The sequence below is a fragment of the Mus pahari genome, chromosome 12, assembly GCF_900095145.1.
Source record: "Mus pahari chromosome 12, PAHARI_EIJ_v1.1, whole genome shotgun sequence".
NCBI lineage: Eukaryota > Metazoa > Chordata > Mammalia > Rodentia > Muridae > Mus > Mus pahari.
In genome coordinates this window covers 11,604,005-11,626,453 of record NC_034601.1, presented here as the reverse complement: position 1 = coordinate 11,626,453, position 22,449 = coordinate 11,604,005, and the positions used below count along the sequence as shown (strand labels likewise).

At 39.5% G+C, this 22,449-nt stretch overlaps 1 protein-coding gene across 1 annotated transcript in view; it reads right to left on the bottom strand.

Annotated features, from left to right (window-relative positions):
• The window catches only part of Prkdc (protein kinase, DNA-activated, catalytic subunit), a 201,570-nt gene that overhangs the window by 51,370 nt on the left and 127,751 nt on the right, over positions 1-22,449 (bottom strand). The window contains exons 54-63 of the mRNA XM_021209938.2: positions 18,264-18,437; positions 17,681-17,779; positions 16,353-16,560; positions 14,340-14,529; positions 12,759-12,974; positions 10,741-10,853; positions 9,559-9,690; positions 7,191-7,370; positions 3,531-3,736; positions 178-316 (exon numbers count right to left, since the gene is read on the bottom strand). Coding sequence (XP_021065597.1) covers positions 178-316; positions 3,531-3,736; positions 7,191-7,370; positions 9,559-9,690; positions 10,741-10,853; positions 12,759-12,974; positions 14,340-14,529; positions 16,353-16,560; positions 17,681-17,779; positions 18,264-18,437 — 1,657 coding nt within the window. The remainder of the gene's footprint in view (positions 1-177; positions 317-3,530; positions 3,737-7,190; positions 7,371-9,558; positions 9,691-10,740; positions 10,854-12,758; positions 12,975-14,339; positions 14,530-16,352; positions 16,561-17,680; positions 17,780-18,263; positions 18,438-22,449) is intronic.

Here is a 22,449-nt window from a genome sequence, read left to right as displayed (position 1 = left end):
TTTTAAAAGGCTTTGTCTTCTTTCAATGTTGTCTTAAAAAGAGCAAGATACAATACAATTATGTCACAAGTGGTTATTATAAAAATATATTTAACACTAAAGCTAACAGTTCATTTTTAACATGTACAGAGTCAAGGTGGTTAAGTAACTGATATATTTGGCAGAGATTGATTTTACCTCATTATACAACTTAGCAGCTTGACAATAATCACTTCTAGCTTCTGCTAATAGTGCGTTCTGAGTCTCTTGCGTAGTGCCTAACTCACTGCTAAAAATGCCACGGAGGACATCATATTCCCCAATCGAACGATAGAGTCTGAAAAAAAAAAAGTTCAGATCACCAAGCAGAAGTATTTACACAATTTTCATTAATGTTGAACAAAGATCTCACGCAGATGACATATAAGTAATGTTTTGTTGGAGATATAAAATTTAATGGTTCTGAAATTTCCTCTAAGTTTTACTTCTTTAACTAACCCCAAAGCCCAAGTTGTTTTAATGTGCATTTGAAAACAAAATCCAGAACGCTGGGTGGTAAGTGAGTCACTAATTTAAGAGCAGACCACAATACACTATGAGACTCTGTCTAGAAACTAAACCTGTAAGTATGAAAAGCTCATAATGTAAAAGGCAGGTGGTCTATCTGGAGTTTCTGTCTAGCCCCAAGGAAAAGCCAGAAGCAAGTAATACCTCTCACTCTGTTGATGTTTTAGTTTATATTCTAGGGACTATAATTTAGACACCAAAATTTTCCTTATAGCCTTAATACTTTTAGAGCTCCCACTCATCTTTTCATCTTAATAAAAATCTGGCTTGCCCAGCATAGTGGTGGATGTCTGTAATCAACACCAGAAGGGTGAGGCCCGGATAACGAGTTTTATGTAAACCCGGGCTACACAGTGAACTTACAAACAAGATTCTATCACTATGAAATTCTCAAGTTAGTGTGATTAAAGTTTCTTTCTTTCTTCTTGCAAGTTCTTCTTGCAGGTTTCTTTTCAAATCCAAACCTATATGCCAGCTTTTCCTGACTATAGTTACCAGACCAGACACCCAAGAACATCTTCCTCCCTCCTTCTCCTGCTTTCTGTTTCATTTTCTGATACTGAATCAAGACCTTGTCTCCATAGGAGTAGGGACAGGTGTGGAGGGAAGAGGTGTAATTGCTCAGGCTTTCGTTTAGTGGAAAAGTGTTTGCCTAGCTTCTTTATAAGGTCTTGCGTTTTTAATCAAGTACAAAGGGAAGGGAGAAAGGTCTATGAACAGCAAGTTGTACAGAACCTATATGAATCATGAAGCTATTAAATCTAAACTAGGTCAAACTGAATATACATGGTTCTGTTACAGCCCAGATTCTGGAAGTCAAAGGTCAGAGGCAAGGATGGGTCCATGGGTGCTGAACAGCAGCAGTTCACAGTCAGAAGATGAAATCAGAAAGAGATATTATGTACAAGCACAGAAAGAAATCCCTATATATAACCTACCCTGATACTCAGGTACCTAGATATTTACTGGAACTTGATCAAAATGATGACCATAAGACAACAAAAGACTAAATTATTTAATAAAGTTGGAAACAAATGTGTCAAGTTTAAGCTTGTAAAGTTATATATTCTATATCTAGCAACCTACACATCAATCTATTTATCCACCTTCCTATCATCTCCCCCTCCCCGCCTCTCTCTGCCTGCCTGCCTTCATGTCACTGGGGATGGAAGTAGAAGACAGTCACTCAAGCATACCAGGTTCTGCAATGGAGAGAAATCCTCATCTAGTCCTTCCTCTGGCCTGTGACTCACACTTCAAAACAGGAGATAGCCTTGATTGGCCTCGAACTAACAGAGAATATCCTGCCTTAGCCTCCTACGTGCTAGGCTTACATGTGTGCCTCATAATTGCCATTTCTGTGTGAGTGTGTGTGTGTGTGTGTGTGTGTGTGACAAAGTGTCAATCACCAATCTGATGCTGTGGGAGTATAATGAAGCGCCTAACAGGAAGCCTTCTCTGGTTTTTCCTGACCATTCCCTTCTCAGCATTCCCTGTCCACTTTCATGTTCTGGTTAATTATGTTTATAAGTATATACATTTTCTATAGGACTCATTTTTTGCAGTATCAGGGATTGAACTGAAAGGAAAACATAAATCCCATTTGTCTCCATCCAAGGACCAGGCCTGATTTCAAAAAAGGCCATAAGGTACCAGCTCCAGGGACAGACCATAAAATCCAGAATAAGATCATAAAACCCCCCTCTCAAAGAACAGCCTGGGATAATTACAAAAATGGGAAAATACCTTATCTTCAAATGGTGGCATCTGAGCTGAGCTGAGCAACCCTACTTCATCACATGGTTGAGTGGCATAGGAATGCAGATCACTGACCACTTGTAAACCCCTAGGACCCCACCAATGAAATTTTAGATTACCTAATCCTTCTAGAGAGTTCCCCCAGTTCCCTATAAGGCCTGAGAAACTTCATCTTAGGTTGCCATTTTGGAGAATGGTTGACCCCCAAATGCTAGATGTTTTTGCAGAATAAACAGTCTTTATCTTTGCATACTATCTGAGTCTGGGGTCTTCCTTCAGCGACTTTTGGACCCTATGGACTCACACATGCCAAGCAAGTGCTGTAGCACTAAGCTAGTGTCTACCTGTTTCACGTCTTCTGTGCCTGACATGGGGCTTTTCCAAGTCACAGTGCACATTAACACTGACTGATAATACTGGTGAAAGGGAAGGAAGCTGATCTTTTCACTTAGAGCCTAAGGACCTAAAAGCTGACCAACTGTTTTAAAGTACTTATTCTGTGTGTGTGTGTGTTTGTAAGTGTGTGGGGTGGGTGGGTGTTGGAAAGCACATGGAGGTAAGAGGACAGTTAACTATCAGGAGTTGGCTCTCTCTGTCAAAAGTGGAATCTGAAGCCTGGGCTGCAGTCATCAGGGTTGTGTATCAAATGCCTTTACCCTCCGAGCCGTCTTGAAGGCCCTCTGAATTCTGACTTAACATCCTTCCCAGGATTAGGCTGGGCTTTCAGATGCTAAAACAAAGGAAAAGGAAGAGCCAGACATGCACAACAGTATTCTACAAGGCATAATCTGTATTTCTCGACAAAGTAATAAAAATATCAGGAGCTATTAGAAACTATGCATTTCAGGGTTGTTCAATGTTTCTTCTTTAAGGAAAATTTTCTTTTCATGGCAATTTTGACACATGGACTAAAAAATATCTCAGCCTAAAATGTTTTTACTAGTTCATATATATTTTTTTATGTGCCCGTGTGTCTATCTGTCTATATGTGTCTGACTGTCTATCTGCCTATTGGCGAGAAGAGTACTGGATACCCTGGAGCTGGAGTTTTGGGTGGCTGTGATCTGTCCAACATGGGTACTAGGAACCCAAACTTGAATCCTCTCTGAAAGCAAATCTCTCCAACCTCTTTACCAGCTCATATCTTCATAAAATAAAGGCAAAATTTTATTGTGTTATTTTGATTGAGTTACTGTTCATCCAAGAATGGTCCACCCCAGACTTACTTAGCAAGTTCCATCCACCGGAGAACATCAGGAGGCAGGCAATTCTTGCCCCGGACTCTTTTGGTGGGTGGTTCCTTGGGCATCAGGTGGAGTAGGGCCTCTTCCAGAAGACGGATACCTCCAGGCTGCTGCAGACTGGCCAGGCATCCCACTCGAACTGCAGCTGGGTCAAGTGTCAGCAAGTCTGGGTGTTGGCAACTTATTTCCTATAAAACCACATATAGCTGTTTAGCACCGCGGATTTGGATGACATCATCACAAAGGATTATTTCATTTTATTAAATATAAGAAAAAAAACTTTGACTTGTAGTAATAGGCAGTGATATCACAAAAGTTTCTATGCAGTTCTATTTGCAAAATTCTTAGCAACACTCAGTTTCTGCAAAGGGAAAATATAACCCTTTACTGTTATATTTCCAAGCCAAACATTAATTTATATCAAGAAAAGCACTGAAAAAAATGTTAAAATTAAAATTAAAGATGCAATGTCAGTCAGTGGTGGCTCACGCCTTTAATCCCAGCACTTGGAAGGTAGAGGAAGGGAGATTTCTGAGTTCGAGGCCAGCCTGGTCTACAGAGTGAGTTCCAGGGCAGCCAGAGCTACACAGAGAAACCCTGTCTCAAAAAACTAAAAAAAAAAAAAAAAAAAAAAAAACCCTTCTTCATATATCTAAGCAACTACAATTTAAAGGAATATTTATGTATTTAGCTTTAGTTGTTAAGAAAAACAGCTAAAGAACAGATTTTATATATATTTACCAAAAAGTGGGTATACTGACTTGCCTATAAGTCTTTGCAAACACCTTTCCTATTAAGAGGCTTATTTACTTAATGATATTTGAAAAGATGATTTCATGATTTATTACAATGACCTATAAACATCAAAATAATAATAAAAAACCTCAACTCATTATCCAGAAGAATGTTCACTCTGATCATATTCCAAATCGACTAGTGTTCAAATGTACATCTCTGCATGAGCATCTGTACTTATGTAGCACCCTAAGAACTTGGTCTCAAGTTCCCCTTGATGTTATAACACATATGCCAGCCACTGTCCATGTGGCTGCCAAGACTGAAGACCAAAACTGAAGGCTATAAATTCTCCAAAACAATCAAATAAAAATGTTTGTCATCCTTAGAAAGGGTTAATAGTACAAAAAAGAAAACTCAAATAAAATTATATTTCAGTCAATAAATTTCAATGCTTAAGGCATAAAAAATATTTGTATGTTGGTAATAATCAACAGCTGTTTAATAGAACATAGGGCTCACTCAGCAGGAGGACAATCATGCCTGGTATTGGAACTTCCCATGCTAGTGAGGTCATAGCTATTAGAAAAAAAGATCTATTACTGCCACTTTGCTAGTCAAGCATAATTCCTTACTATATTCTAAATCTTATCCTTAAAGCCACAGATACGTATAGGTGACACCCCCCTCATGAAAGCGTCTCTTTACAGAAAATGGAGACTGTCACAGAAAACCACAACTGGACACAATTCAGAGGTCAATGTATGGTGGGGAAACCCAGTACCAATTGATATATATATATATATATCATAAATCCTACATGGTTCAGGAACATGCCTGAAGGAGGGAATAAAGATCTTATAGTCAGAATATCAGGAAGTCTGCTGTGAAATAGTCTCTTCTAGAAATGGCTGCATAAAGATGATATAACAGCAGTATCAATACACACACTAACGTGGGTCAGGTTAAAGCTCACGAGCTCCCCCTCTAGTCAAAGAACTAGGGAACTACTGACTGCTAGGGGAGTTAGCCTCTCCCAGAGATGGTCTCCTTTATTGGTTATCTGATACAATGTGGTTAGCCCTGAAACCATATACATACAAACAATAAAAACAGACCTAGGAGATTGTACCGATACATTTATGCATACAAATAATTACTATAAATGTAATTTGTCAACAATAATCAAAGAAAAAGAGGCTTTTAATTTCCAATTGGATCTGGAGAGTATGGGACAGGCTGTAGAGCAGAAAGGAAAGGGGGAAATAATTATGTTATCAAAAACAATAAAAATGAGAAGAAATAAGATTTATTCTTTTTTTTTACACATCTTTTTTTTTTTGTTTTAAAGATTTATTTATTTATTATATGTAAGTACACTGTAGCTGTCTTCAGACCCTCCAGAAGAGGGCGTCAGATCTCGATACGGATGGCTGTGAGCCACCATGTGGTTGCTGGGATTTGAACTCCGGACCTTCAGAAGAGCAGTCGGGTGCTCTTACCCACTGAGCCATCTCACCAGCCCATAAGATTTATTCTTATTTTACTGTATGTGTCTGTATGAGTGTAAGTCACATCTCCTAGAGCTGTGGTTACAGGCAGTTGTGAGCCACCTAATGTGGATGCTGGGAACTAAACCAGGTCCTCTAGAACAGCAGGAAGCAATATTAACTACTGAACCAACTCACTATCTCCTAAGATCACTTTAAAGATGCAAATATAAATTTATATATATATATATATTTACATCTTTATATATATTTGCATATATATATATATATATATGCAAATGTGTAACATGCAAGCTCATGTAGAGGACTTGTTAGAGGACAACTTGTAGGAGTCAGTTCTCTCCTCCATCATGTGGATCCTGGGGATAAAACTCAAACGATCAGGTTTGGAGTTAAGTGCCTTTACTCATCGTGCTTTCGTGCTATCGCAGAAGACATTAATATATGATAGTCTGGTAGGTGTAGCTAAGCAGTAACTGAAAGTATACTTATGCTGAGTTTTCTGTTGCAACCGAGTGTCCTTAGAGAAACCTTCTTTAACCTATGACTAGATATCTGTGATGACGGCTATACCTGACCCAGTCAACATACACACTTACATAACCTGCCTGGCCACTGCCCTATATAATCTTAATAGTTCCATATCACTCAAGAACTATAGCACAATGCCAATTTATTCTTTGTGTTTGTCAGTGACACTTGTGAAAAATGAGCATTTGGGGTCGCATGGATTTTTGTCTCTTTGTGGCTGTTGCCACTTAGAACAAAGCTGGGTATATTCTCAATCACCACCTAAAGGCAGGAAAGAGCTTGCTAAATACATAAGGAAAAACAACTAAAGAAAACAGAGGGTTGGGGCTGCAGGAAATGGGTAAGCTGTTAAATCCTGAGCCATGCAAACAGGAAGACTTGCATTCAGATGACTAGGACCTAAGTAAACTGTGAACTCATGAGTCTTTACCTAGGATTCCAGCACTGGGAGGCAGAGATCCAGGGAGCTTGCTTGCCAACCAATCTTGCTAAGTCAGTGAGGCCCAAGTTCAGCAAAAAACATAGTAAGGCACACATTTGGTACAGGCATACATGCAGGCAAACCATTCATTCATTCATTCATTCATTCATACAGTTTAATCAAAACCCTAAAGAGACAGGTTAATTACAAGACACAAATTTGATTTCAAATTATTGTAATATACAAGCATAGGTTTGGGGAGCAAAAATAACCAAAAACATATAAATTACATGTGCCTACTTAGAAGAGATAACCTAAGTAATACATTTACTGTTAAACACCTTGTTTCTCAAGTTTCAGTTTGGGAAACAAAGTGATGGCATTAGGCATTTGGTCTCACAGCAGAGCAGCAGTGACCAAAAAGAAATGTGTGCAGGCCTTTACCTGGATGCAAGAGACAAAGGGTGGAAAGAAGAAGAAAGTTGTATTAAGGAAGCGGTTGAAATCTTGGAGCAAATTTTGAGTGATGATGTTCTTTTCAGATGTTGTCTTAAATTTGTTCATCTCTTTCAAAATCCCAGAAAACAAGCTGCTGAAGAGTTGTTTTGCAATTATTGGGTCTTTCTGTTAAAAATAAAAAATAAACATAAATCATACTTGAAATAAAGGTACCATAATTCACCAGCACTATTTTAGAACTTTACTTTAAATACTGACCACTAAAAACACATCCACTACATGTCTAAATTCAGTTTACAAAATTTTAACAGCCTACTACACAAGGAGAGGAGCACTTGGAATCTAGTCGAATACTTTTGGCTTGATGCCAATTAGGATGAGTACATAATCCTACAACTCACCTTCAGAGCTGAAGCCAGGATCCTAGTGTCTCATGGTGTGAACAGACTAAGCAAGGAAGTTGTCACGGGTTTGATGCCATGCTTGCAAATACCTTGGGACAATGACTTAAACAGAGTTCCATGGTCATAGGAGCACTATCCTTGATGCATGTATGTAACATCTGCACAGTGAATATTACATGAACATTTCCTAGCTATGTATTCTTGTGTAGTGAAGAATAAAAATGAAAGTATTCTACTTTATAAAAGCAACATCAAAGTCACGCAAACATGACATGTCTTTTAGGTAAAAAGTCTTTAAACACTTATACAAAATTTTAGAAAATACTTCAAAGGCTGGTATTTTTCCAGCCTGTGTGCTGTTTCAACTACTATCTACTGCTTTACAACCTGCTACTTTCATTCAACACGTTGTTAGCAGGTTTGCTAGCTGACTACTAACAAACCTATGAGACCTATGTAGAAATCCCTTCATTTGTCGGAGAATTCTAAACATTCATGTCTATTAGATCAACCACCATGGTGACTGAAGTAAGAATGGACTCATCTGGATATGGTGGTGTACACCTTTAGTCCTAGCTCGCAGCATGAAGAGGTAGGCAGATCTCTGTGAATTTGAGGGTAGTCTGGTTTACATAGTGAGTTCCAGGGCTATGAAGAGAGACTATATCTCCAAAGATTCTTATGAAATTAATTAATTTTAATCAATCCAATTAAAAAACCAAAAAATCCCTCAGCATCAGGCAGTGCTGCCTGTTGGTCCTGTGACAGACACTATCCATGCTCCCCTTTGCTGTTTCTTAAAGGCATGGTTCCCAGTCAATGGGAGAAGGGTGTGGGAGGACAGATCAGCTTAGTTTCTTCTGGCTTACCCAATACTGCACCCTAGCAGTTAAAGTAGTAGCTGGCATACACAGTAGGTAGTCTATAAAAAAACATTTGTTAAATAAAATACTAGAAGTAGATTACTGGAACACCTCTCCTCAAAGAAGAGAAGGGGGAAAAATGCAGTCTTGCCTCTTTAAAAGAATATATACCAGTTTTGTTTTCTAAGCACAGAATGGATGAGCTTTGACAAAATCTTAAGCCTGTAACTGCCAATATATTATACATTATAGTGCCCTCTAGTTTAAACAGGGCATAATGATGAGCAGATGTCCACTACGCACAAGAGGCAGGAATCAGGGTACCATATAACTGAGAAATGGAGAGCAAAGGAAGACAGGTGTCTCCTTCCCTGACACTTAGAGATACCTGTAGCTTTGGTAACCTCCAGTCTTTATCCAATCATAACCTCAATGAGATAAGACTATGTGGAGAATCTGGTGCAAGGATGTGAAGGTACTTAACAGTAACAAAAATCCTGTGACTATGCATGGGCAAAGCTCCACAGGTGAACACATGGGAAATAAGGACAATGAAGGACGTCTCTAATTTCTTGATTCATCTATATAAAGGTCTCAATATTTTACTACAGTAACATAAACTGTCTCCACTAGATGAAACCTCGCAAGGGTACATGTCTAATACAGTTAAAAAATTATTATCAATTCAGAATTATTTAGATCAAATAAAAAGTACACAAGACAGTGATCTTAATGGCTTATTAAGTTCTTCAAAATTTATCCTGATATTTTTTTCCCATTATTTCATTCTGACACTGGGTAAGAAATATAAATGTCAATTTGATTTTAAAGAGCTCCTTGTGACTGAGAGTGCACTTGCCTGACGAAGGCACTCACTGTTAGTGCCCACTCTCATTAACTCTATTATGGTAGGGTCTCCTCATGAGACAAGAGATCACAGAACTAGAGAATGGAAATAAGGGCAATCTTTAAGTGTACCATTTAAGGGAAATCAACATTTCTGTGTGACCATTGTTTTCTAGGTGTAGATCCCTAGACTACACACAGATCTTCTAAGGCGAACATACAGCCGGTATCTGGACACACCTGGGCCACAGCCTGCAAGGGAGTGATCAGGCCACTGTGCTGGATCTGGATATCAGGAAGATCGCCATGACGATAACTTCTGTACAGAACAACCTGGGCATCCTGCTTCATTTTTAACTCACTCTTGATATCCTATAATCACCAGAAGAAAAAAGTGAAAACTGAATTTCATGTAAGAAAACCAAGCATGCCAAGTGTGTCGCCGCATGCTTAGGAGGCAAACAAGTATAGAGTTCAAAGCCATCCTTGGCTACATAGCAAGTTTGAGGATAGCTTGAGCTACCTTGCTTCAAAACAAACCAAAGGAAAATAAAAACAACCAACCAACCAACCATTCAATGAAACAAAAGAAAAGCAAGCATGCATGCAAAATGAAACTGCCAGAATACATCTTTAGTACAAGGAGGAGTAATAATTTTATTTATACAAGTTGATCAGTATGAGAAAAGGCCATAACTGAAAAATTCAAATCTGAATAGCCACGAAAATTATAAATCTGAGAGCTAAGTTCTTTCCAGTCGCACACATGGCAGCCTTTTGTGAAGGTGCACAGCAATGTCCACTCTCTCAGATGCACAATCCACAGTCAGTACAAACCACTCCCTTCCCTGCTGTGCTTCCCCCTTGTCAGCAGTTCCAATCCCGGTATGCTCTCTCCAGAGAGGCTTTCCATAGACGTGCTCATAGTTTAATTCTGATAGGACACTTTCTAATCTCAGCTTCTCTTTTAGTGCATCATGTACTAGACTTGCCTTAATGATCATCTCTTCATGGCTAGCACTTACTATGATGTCTGACACCAAATATCACGCATCAGACACATTTATACAAGGAATGCAAATATAAACACATGAACTTCTAATGTTTAATTATCAACATGTTGTTCCTAAGTATTGGCCAGCATCTTCACAGCTAAATGTCTGTTTTACAGATAGTAGATTAATCTGTGTTTCAATATACTGCCATATCTGTAATTTCTCATTTGCTTGTAGACAGGGGCCTTAAACCTGTGATCCTGGCTATTTTTAAAAAACAAACAAACAAAAAACAGGTATCATGAACATCCTTTATGCCCGTTAATGTCTCCTGTAATTTTGTAGACCAATACTGAACAGAACTTATTTCCTTAGTATACTGTCTGTGGGGCAAGATAAGTATCAAATTCTTGAAGAAGATACAAACCTTCTCTAGTTTTTGTTCCATGAGGCCTCTTTTGGCATACAGCAAACTCAATTTTTCTCGGTCCTTTAAAAATCTTCTGCGTAATCTCAGAATTTCTGCCTGGCTGTGAGTGCCTGAAGAATATAAAGCAGGTTTGCCAACTCATGGTCAACTAAACAACATGTGCTAACATGTGTTAACTTCCATGCTTTCCCGGGACCCCAAAAGGGAAATTTGGGCTTATCTCTACTTTTAAATTGTAATTTAGTAGCTTGTTAAGGACACAAACCAATAAGGAAAAACAGAAAGGACAGCACAGCAATTCTGAACTCTAAAGAACATGAGACTTATAACTATCTCAGGAAACCCCAATTAAACGGTGGACAGAGCATGGATCCAGTGCAGTTACAGCCAAGTGTTCATGGTCTGTGGCGACCAGCCCCCATGGGGAGAAGGCAAGGACATGGCAGCAGATCCGGAGGAAGTATGAGGTGGAAAAGGCCAGTCCAGCAAATAGTGCCAAGGGGATTCTGAATCCTGCAGTTGCCACTCTCCAGTGGTGTCTAAAGAGTAATCAATCAAGGTGGAATATTAGGTCCACAAAAGGTCTGCTGAACGAGGAGAGGGTCTCCATACCATGGTCAGGTAGTATGCTGGAAAGGGAAGGTCTGTAAAAAACTTAAGACAAAATATTGGCTAGCAAGATGACTGAATGGAAAAGGGGCCTGTTGCCATCCCTAATGACTTGATGCCCCCACACATATATAACAGAGAAAGTAGATTTCTGAAGTTGTCCTTTGACCTAGAATCATAGCACTGAGTGTAGGCGTTCTTTCTCTCTCTCTCCCTCCGTCCCTCCATCCCTCCGTCCCTTCCTCCCTCCCTCTACACACCCCCCCACACATAAATAAAAAGACAAAATATTTATGTCAGAGACAGCTTAAGAGTACTTGCTGCACAAGGGAACGCCTGGGCCAAGTAGTGGGAGTGGGTGGGTAGGGGAGCAGGGGTGGGGGTGGGGGGATAGGGAACTTTCGGGATAGCATTTGAAATGTAAATAAAGAAAATAATAGTAAAAAAAAAAGAAAAAAAAAAAAAAAAAAGAAAAAAAGAGTACTTGCTGCTCCTCTAGAGGACCTGAGCTCAATTCCTCATACCTGTAACTCTAGCCCCAAGAGCTACAACATCCACTTCTGAGTTTTATAAAGAGCTAGCTTTTCCCCAGATTTTTCAGTGTTGAGTCTGGAGGCCTACCAGGCTCTCTGCTGTTTAGGTCTCACACTGGCTCTGAAATGAGGCCATTCTTCCCTACTTACCATCAAGCTGCTAAGGACCAAACAGTGCTTCTGGACTTGCCTACATTTCATCTTATACTACTTGCTCCTATATAATCTCTTTGAAAGGACCTCATGACTATCTATTCCCCTCGTCAGGTGGTAGCTTCCTTAAGTGTGCCTTGCTTTCTTCCCCTTACTGGACTCTTCACAATCTCCCATGTTCCCAGGACATCAATGCAGCTGGGCTACACAGAACTGTCAGCATGCATTCTGCCTTCCACAAAGTTTGCTCAACTAATTTTGAGTTCCTTCCACTCAACAAAAAATATCACTCTTTTTTCCATCTTCATCCTTTTTCTCATTCTCTTCCTGTATCTAGGGTTCCTGGCTCTTCTCAAACACCCTTCGTCTATCTAGTCTTTCCAAATGCTTGCTCCACACTCTGACTGGATTTAAAATTTCAACCCTGACATTGGCTTACAAATTCTACCTCATTTACTGCTTTTACCTACTCCAAAGTTAGCCAAAATTAAATTAATTTTAATTAAATAAATGGACCTATCACACAATTAAAAGTTCTCAAAGGACACCAAAAAATAATGTTTTCAACATGATAGGTATCCAGACAACAATTACTGAATTGAATTTTGATTATTTCATTAGTTTTCAAGGAAATGTAGACAGTCAGAAATATGTTCTCCCCATCTAAGCTTCCCCATTAGGGGGCAATAAATTTGAAACACGTTCCAGCCACTTACTTACCACTTTTCACTTGGTTATCCACCTCATCATCAGGAAGGCCCAGCTTTTTTGTTCCAAAGTCAGGTCCTACTGACTTACAAGATTTTCTCTGTGACTTTTCACTCCTTTTGTGGGAAAACAGCAAGGAAGAAGACAAGGTCTCTGAAGAGAAGACTGCGTGATCCGCCAGTAGGTCAATGCTGCTCCCAGTCAGCCAATCAAATGAGCTCCTTTCAACTACAGACACACAGGATGAGAGCACTGAGGATGCTGCTATGAAGTAGCACAGCCTGCTCAGTGTAGCAAAATCTGCTGGCCAACAGGGTACTGGACCTCAGCCTGTGATGCTGGGCTGAGACCAAGGGTACTTGGTGTATGACCCAACACAGACTAGGCACCTGAGCCTCAGGACTCTCTAGCAGCGATAATAACCCCAGAAATAGCATTTTATGCTTACAGTGAGTGTCAAAGAATTTCCATTGTGATTATTCAAATTAGTTCTACTTTCATAAACAACTGAATGGGAAATTAATTATGTAGATGAAATTGCTGAAGTGTTTATAAAAAATAACTAAGTGGGCTAGAGAGGTGGCTCAATGTTTAATAAGAAACTTGCTGACCCTGTACAGGATCTGGCTTCAGTTCTCAGAAGCCACATATTAGTTTACAAAACATCTGTAACTTCAATTTCCAATCTCAGGGGACTGAGGCCTCCTCTAGCCTCTGCTGGCACCAGGCATACACACACACGCGCGCACACACACACACACACACACACACACACACACACACACACACGTATACATGTAGGCAAAATACTCAAACACATAAAATAAAAATGAATCTTTTAAATACAGATTAAGATCTTTTATTCTGTACTTTATACTTTGCATATCAAAGCAAAATAATTAACCCACCTGGAAAAGAACAGTTTTGTAAACTATTGGCATCACCAAATGAATCTGGTTAATGCTATCTTGCTCTTGAGATACGATACTTTAAATATGACAGGTTAAATAGTTTTTTTTAAAAGATTTATTTATTTTATTTATATGAGTACACTGTAGCTATCCATGGACACATCCGAAGAAGGCACTGGATAGCATTACAGATGGTTGTGAGCCGCCATGTGGTTGCTGGGATTTGAACTCAGGACCTCTGGAAGAGCAGTCACTGCTCTTAACCGCTAAGACATCTCTCCAGCCTCCCACATTAAATAGTTTTATGTCAAACCAAGCATGTCTAGCTATAATCAGATACTTTAAAAAAAAAATCTTTTTCTCCCAGTTATAATGTGGAAAAACAAAAAAGTAACATTTACCACTTCAACCATTTTAAAATGCATGATTCAATAGCATTAAGTGCATTCCATCAACACTATCCAGAACCCTTTCCTCTTAACAAAAGTGAGTGAGACTCTGTAACTATTTACCTCTATCTCTATCGCCTCTACCCAAACCTTGACAACGGCCGCTTTCTCAAAGACTACTCTGCTTTGACGGACATAGCCTTTGTGACTTATGTTATCACTTTGTTTCTCTTATAAAAAACCCCAATGTTCTTGCAACAGAAGTTGGTGTAAAAGGCCTGGTCATGTGTTACCTGAAGTTTGTGTTGGAGTGAAGTCACACTGCCGCTGGGTGGCCCGCACCTGTCCGGGCTTCTGCCTTTGATCTGAGAGGGGCCCTTCTTGGGTTTGGGTATGGAGAGTACTTGGAGAGGCCTGGGTCTCAATAAACATCGGAGTAAGAACAGTACTACGAAAACGCCAGTCAGGATCTATAGTATATTCCTATAGAAAGAAAAGTTTCAAAGAACATGATGTCCCTTCTGTAGTGACACAGGAATACTTCCATGCTTGCCTAGCATGAGTGAAGCTCTAAGTTCAATTTCAAGCACGCAAAAATAAGCAATAAAATCCAATAGTACCATTAGTGTACGGGTATATACTGTCACTCCAAGAAAAGCTAAGGGAAAATCCTTGTTTACTTTTTTTAATTTTTAAATTCTTTTGTTTGTTTGTTTGTTTTGTTTTGTTTTGAGACAGGGTTTCTCTATGTAGCTTTGGCTGTCTTAGAATTCATTCTGTAGCCCAAGTAGGTCATAAATTCATAGAGATCTGCCAGCCTCTGCCTCCCAATTGCTGGGATTAAAGGTGTATACCACTGATGCTCAATCCCTTCTTTCTTTCTTGAGATGGGTAGCCCTAGACTGGCTTTGAACTCTCTATATAACCAAGAATGACCTTCAACTTCTGACTCTCCTGTTTCCAACTCCCAAGTATATATACCGTCATGCCCAGTATGTGTTGCTGTGAACTGAATCCTAGACTTCCTACATGCCAGACAAGTACTCTACCAACTCAGCTACATCTATAGTCCCTAGAAGGGTCTTTTCTTTACCCAGCCCTGTTTTTTTGAGACAGGGTCTCTCTATGGGGTCCTGTCTGATCTAGAACTGACTATGTAGACTAGGCTGGCCTCAAACTCACAAAGATACACCTGCCTCTGCCTGCCAGGTTCTGGTATTAAAGGCATGCACTACTATGCTGAGCCAGAAGAACCTTTTTAAACACATACTTACTTTAAAAGTAAAAAAAACAATCACAATGGAGAGACTCCATTCTCCTACTCCTTCTATATGATAGGGCCGACGCCATACTTGGCAATTCTAATCATGCCACAATACAAGTACCATACTCATACCACTCAGTTTACCAAAGTACTAAAGACCTGTATATATTTTATCTTCAGGCTATGTGTATAAGCTATAAATGAAATATAAATGAACTTTGTTGTTTATGCCTGTATTCTCTTCTTAAGGTATCTCATTATGACTCCTCATCAAATAACCTTTGTTTTCTTTTTGGAAGTTTCTTTTTGCAGCATAAAGAGACTGCTACAGATATCCACAAATGGTCAAAAATAGAGATGTGATCATGGGGTGTCCAATTCCAACTGATAAATCTATAAGGCAACCCTTATACCTAAGGCTCAGGAAACATGGAAGAAGGGTCAGAAAGACTGTAAGTACCAGAAGACCAGGGTATCTACTTTAAGATTGTGCACTATATGGAAACATCACCTGTCAATAAAAGCTGATGGCCTATTAGCTGAGGCAGGAAATAGGAGGGGAGATTCTGGTAAGGAGGTTTGCCCCAAATTCTGAGGAGATAGACACATGAAATTGAGAAGAGGTATAGCCATGTGGCACTCATAGAATAGAATGAACAGGTTAACTAAGTTATGAGCTAGTCAGAGAACAAGCCCAAGCTTATGGCCTGGGCATTCTTGCATAAATAATAAGTCTCAGAGTCGTTATTTTAGGAACTGGGGTATAGGTAGAAAAGCCCATGTGTTATAATTTAATCACACACACACACACACACACACACACACACACACACACACGGAATAACAGGAAAGTGAGTTGTCCAAGTGGCATCTGAGAGGATTAAGAGTGTGAGATACCAGGCAGAAAGAAGGCACATGTCCATATCTTAAGGAAGGTGTATATGCATATTTTAAGAAAATTAAGTAAGTTAGTAGACAATATTAGAAGACATTGATCAACAAACTCATAATTGTCACCATGATTAGAAGGACAACACTTTACCTGAAATTCACATTCTGACAGAGGATGCTCAAAAATGGGGTTTAGATAATCTGGGCTCATCCTGGTCATTTCAAGCAGAAAATTTGTTGCTAAACTTAAAAAGTGGACTTCTATCTTGGGGGAATATAAAGAATTTAATGCCAGCAATCGGTCCAATGTATTGGAAGGCAATCTGGTTTCATGGCTCCAGAAATTCCGAATAATTAGTCTGAAAAGTGAAGAGAAAAAGCAGCAAATTAAAGGAAATACTGCCCATAGTGTCATGTGCAGACTTCATAGCTTTTCATCCACAGAAATCTTGGTCAAAGGGAAACTACATAAAAATATGAAAAAGAATATCAGATGTTTTGAAGGACAAATATCTCTAAACTATAGTATATATGACAAGCTGGATGACTATCTGACTGTTCCCTGGAGATTATACAAAAATAAGTATATAGTACTAACAATTCTAAAAGTCAAAGTCATTTTACAAATATTAGTAGTTATAGTTCACTCAACAGGAGAGTGCTTGCCTAGTATGAAAGTCTCCGGTTTAGATGCCCAGAATCAAAAGCAAATTTCATAAAATCCTTCACTGCTTTGCTAAAACAATACACTGTAAAAATTACTGTTATAATGTATTCAAAGCTTAATCTAAAATCAAGTTAAAGCTGGGAATATGGGTCAGTTATTACATTGCTAGCCAGATAAATCTGAGACTATTAGTTCAATCTTTAGTACTGTTCAAAAAGAAAAACAAAACAAAACATGTTGGACTTTTCAACAGATGAGTACTTAAGAAATTTAAATATAAACTGTTAAAAGTTCAATGAATTTAAAATTGAAGCAGGAGAAAAATAAGTATTATGTCAAATCATATTTAAAAAACTTTGTCCTTTGTAATGTGGTTGGCATTTGATAAGATGTTTACATAACTGAGTTAAGACAATTTAGAGAACAATTGTCACTGATCATATCTCCACATAGAATAAACATTATGGCTTCTTCCTAAAGCTAAAGTGTCCAACTCTTCATGTAACCTTGATATGTATAATATGATTTTAACTATTTTTGTTAGATGGGAAACAGAACAGTTGCTTCAACCTGAAAATCTTTAACTCACTGCATAAGCACTTTGTCCTAACCACCTTTCCATGAGTTGTATTTTGAAATAACCTGTCTGGATGTTAAAATCTTGTTCCTCATGTGTGATTTAAAACACATTTCGCTAAGGGTTAGAAAATGCAGGAAGCAGAGAGAATGATGATTTCACAGTAAACACTTTAAGCTAGTCTTGAATGCAATAACCTAATCCTGATCTACTTTATTCCAGAAGTAGTACACACTGGAGTCCAAGGTTCTCATCAATCAGTCCTTGAAGCAGTACATCTTTTGCCAGTTTAAATATTTCCTGGGAGTCTTCATCCATTTGACTCTCTGGATCTCTATTTGAAAAAAATAACAAAGTATTAGTATTCTGTGTTACTCTATAATCACACAGTCTATATTAAAGTAAAGATGGGTTTGTATGCGACTGATGGCCAAGGCAGTTTGGTAGAGCTGCTAAAGGTGTGAGATCGGGATAGACCTTCCTTCTGTGCCCTGAGTCCTGTCACCTCTACAGGCAACTGAGGGATGACACAGCCTGGGAGATGTCTCTTAAAAGGTTTACTATGAAGGTAAGATTGTAAGAGGTCACTTATGTACTTAAAAAAACAAACAGGTGTGTGTGTGTGTGTGTGTGTGTGTGTGTGTGTGTGTGTGTGTGTAGACAGAGGCTACATCAGAAACAAGTAGAAGGGGATGACCAAAACCTGAGATTGTCTTCTGACCTCTGTGTGCCTATGATCACACAAGCACACACACACCATGCATACATGCACAAAAGACTTTTTAAAAAAATTATGTAAAAGGCAATGAATGGCTAACCTGTAATTGTCATGAATCCACATAAGAATATTATACATTTGTTCTCTACATGTTGGAGAAGGATGGGAAACAAATTCCACAACAGGATTCAGAAGTTCTCGGAGTTCTATTGGTTTTAATTTTGCCACCATCTTATAAACTATATCCAAACACACCTTTTGTCTTTCATCATCTCTATAAGAAAGAAGATTTTTGGTAACACATAAATTTAACAATAATTATTATCACAATTACAAAGTATGAAAAGTAACATTTTCATCTTGTTCTAAAATTTCAAAAGATGTTACAATTTATAACACTACATTTCAAGTCTACTAGTCAAAGAGTAATGAAAAGCTGGCACACATAAACACACACACAAGAGTTTTACTCAGTTATAAAGAAAAACAAAACCAGGAAAATGGATGGGAAGTTTTATACTAAGTTAAGTCAGACAGACAACTCTAGTAAGTAGATCTTGGATTCAAAATTGCAGATTTGTGTGTCTAATTTGTTGTGTCTATATAAAAACGGCCATAAGGTGGGAGAGGGGATGAGAGGCCTTAAATGAGGAGTGGATAGAAAAACACCTGTGATATGAAAAGTAGACAGAGCATGGGCTGAGAATAAGAGAAAGGAACAAGTAGGGAAATAACATGTGTGGAAGGATGGGGCAGAAGACAGGTTTGGGGGTGATTAACCAAAACAAACTAGTTACAGAAGCCTCATAGAAAGTCATTACTTGGGGAGTTATTTTAAAAGTAGATTTTGCAGCCGGGCGTGGTGGTACATGCCTTTAATCCCAGCACTCGGGAGGCAAGAGGCAGGCGGATTTCTGAGTTCAAGGCCAGCCTGGTCTACAAAGTGAGTTCCAGGACAGCCAGGGCTATACAGAGAAACCCTGTGAAACCCTGTCTCGAAAAACCAAAAAAAGTAGATTTTGCTTTTTTGCTTGCTTGCTTTTTTTCTTTTGGTTTTTCAAGACAATACTGCAGACACAAGTAATGGATTATTAAGTAAAAATCCAAGTAGCCAGTGACTAGGCTACCTCTATGTTCACTGACGGTCATGGAAGCTCCAGAGAACCTTAGAATAATACAGGTTGTTGCTATTATACTTAGTTGCTCACTAGAACTAAATGGTAAGACACTGCTGCTGAAACATCATAGACTCTAATTGTAGGACATAGAGAAATTAAATTGGACCTGATTTACAGACATCCTTCCTGGCTAGCTTTCATAGTTCCATAGGTGCTATACAATCCAGACTCAGAGGAAAAGTCACCATTGCTTCTACCTAATAGTAGACATCACATGCAAAGCAAGATGTGCCCACTGGGAACAAAATAATCACAGGAGGTAGGAACCTGGGAGGGAGAGAGGAGAGGGAAGGAAAAGGGGGAACAGGATCAGGTGTGGGAGGAGTAGGGAGAGAAGTACTGATGATCAGGGATTTAAATGCAGGTGTGTAGCAGTGAGGGATGGGGAACTGAGGGTAGTCACTACAAAGTCCCAGATGCCAGGGAAGAAAGAGGTTTCCAGGACCCAACAGGGATGACATTAGCCAAAATACACAACACAGGGGAGAATGAATCTGTAGAGACCATATCCAGTGGATAAGTATGGACCCCCCAGTTAAGGGATGGGCCACCCACCCATCTCAAAAAATTTAAACCAGAATTGCTCCTGGCTAAAGGAAATACAAAGACTGCAGCAGAGACTGAAGGAAAGGCCAACCAGAGACTGCCCTACCTAGGGATCCATCCCATCTGCAGATACCAAACTCAGACACTATTGCTGATGCCAAGAAGCGCTTGCTGACAGGAACCTAACATAGCTGTCTGCTGATTGGCCCTGCTAGAACTTGACCATTACAGATTTGAATGCTTGAAGCCAACCATCTGACTGGACATGGGAACCCCAATGGAGGAATTAGGGGAAAGACTGAAGAAGCTGAAGGGGATTGCAACCCCATAGGAAGAACAACAATATAAACCAATCAGACCACCCCCACCCCACCCCCACCCCCACGAGCTCCCGGGGACTAAAGCACCAACCAGAGTACACACACGCAGGGACCCATGGCTCCAGCTGCATAAATAGCAGATGATAGACTTATATGGTATTAATGGGAGAGGAAGCCCTTGGTCCTGTGGAGGCTTGATGCCCCAGTGTAGGGGAATGCTAGGGTGGTAAGGCGGGAGTGGGTGGGTGACACCCTCATAGAAGCAGGGTGTAGGGGGAAGTGGGGGAGGGGCTTTGTGGAGGGAAAACTGGGGAGGGGGATAACATTTGAAATGTAAATAAAATAACCAATAAAAAAAAGATGTACCCACTGGTCTAATAGTGATATGAATGCTATGGGAGTAACCAGTGGCTATCTGATTAGTCTGAAGCCTGCTCAATAAAAAGAAATTCACATCTGTACTATAAACCTTGTCAAAAGTTCATGGCTAGAGAGGTCATATGCCCTAAGGGGAAAATTTACTATTGTTGTTTTGGTAAATAATAGACACATTCTAAATATTTATGTTCATAACCACAGATTGATGATACTCTCAACCTTGGCCAGAAAAGTTTCTCTTTGTAAGTGGATAATGGTTAATATAGACTAACATTTTCAAAGTTCTGAGAAGTGACTGTTGATTATTCAGTCCTAAACAGTATAGCTAGCTGACTCACCCAGCCCCCCCCCCCCCAAGTATCTGGAAGTATCATTGATCAAAAGTAGAAAGAGACATTGGACACAAACTCAGTGGACAGTCCCATGGTCCCCAGGAATCTCCACTCAGCAGGCGCCCTAGCATGCCCAGGATCTTAGGATCACTGGTGAGTGGAACACAACATCTCTTCTAACACAAACAGGAGTGCCTGGGGCCAGCAGGAGCAGGAACACAGGAACCTCACCTGACCAGTGGCTCTGGATCCTTCCAGTCTGCACTGATCTACCCTGATTCTGAATTCAGCAGACAGCCCCATGGCCCCCAGAAGAAGGACCACTTCCAGGTGCTCTAACATGCTCAGGATTTTAGGATCCCAGGATCCCAGGATCCCAGAGAAAACTGGACTGAGGAGTTCTGACACAACGGGGATTACAGGAAGGATGGGCTGCTCCAATCAGATATATTGAGGGCAGGGAGCATAGAGATGGTGGGAGAAAAGCTTAAGAACAGAAGCCACAGAAACCAAGGTTACTTGGCATCATCAAAACCCAACTCTCCAACCACAGGAAGTCCTGGATACACTGTCACACCAGAAAAGCAAGGTATGGATCTAAAGTCACTTCTCATGATGATGATGGAGGACTAAAAGAAGGACATAAATAACTCCCTTAAAGAAATACAGGAAAACAAAGATAAATATCTAGAAGCCCTTAAAAAAGAAACACAAAAATCCTTTAAAGAATTACAGAAAAATACATCCAAACAGGTGAAAGAATTGAACAAAATCATCCAGGATCAAAAAATGGAAGTAGAAACAATAAAGAAATCACAAAGGGAGACAACTCTGGAGATTAAAATCCTAGGAAAGAAGTCAGGAGCCATAGATGCAAGCATCACCAACAGAATACAAGAGATAGAAGAGAGAACCTCAGGTGCAGAAAATGCAAAAAGCAAAAAGATGTTAACACAAAACATCCAGGAAATCCACTCACTACACAATGAGAAGACCAAACCTAAGGATAATAAGAATAGAAGAGAATGAAGATTTCCGACTTAAAGGGCTAGTAAATATCTTCAACGAAATTATAGAAGAAAACTTCCCCAACCTAAAGAAAGAGATGCCCATGAACATACAAGGTGGCTACAGAACTCCAAATAGGCTCGACCAGAAAAGAAATTCCTCCCATCATGTAATAATCAAAACACCAAATGCGCAAAACAAAGAAAGAATTTTAAAAGCAGTAAGGGAAAAAGGTCAAGTAACATATAAAAGGCAGACCTATCAGAATTACACCTGACTTCTCCCCAAAGACTATGAAAGCCAGAAGACCCTGGGCAGATGTCATACAAACCCTAAGAGAACACAAATGCCAGCCCAGGCTACTATACCTAGCAAAACTCTCAATTACCATAGATGGAGAAGCCAAGGTATTTCATGACAAAACCAAATTGAATATCTTTGCACAAATCCAGACCTTCAAAGGATAATAAAGGGAAAACTCCAACACAAGAAGGAAAACTAGGCTCTAGAAAAAGCAAGAAAGT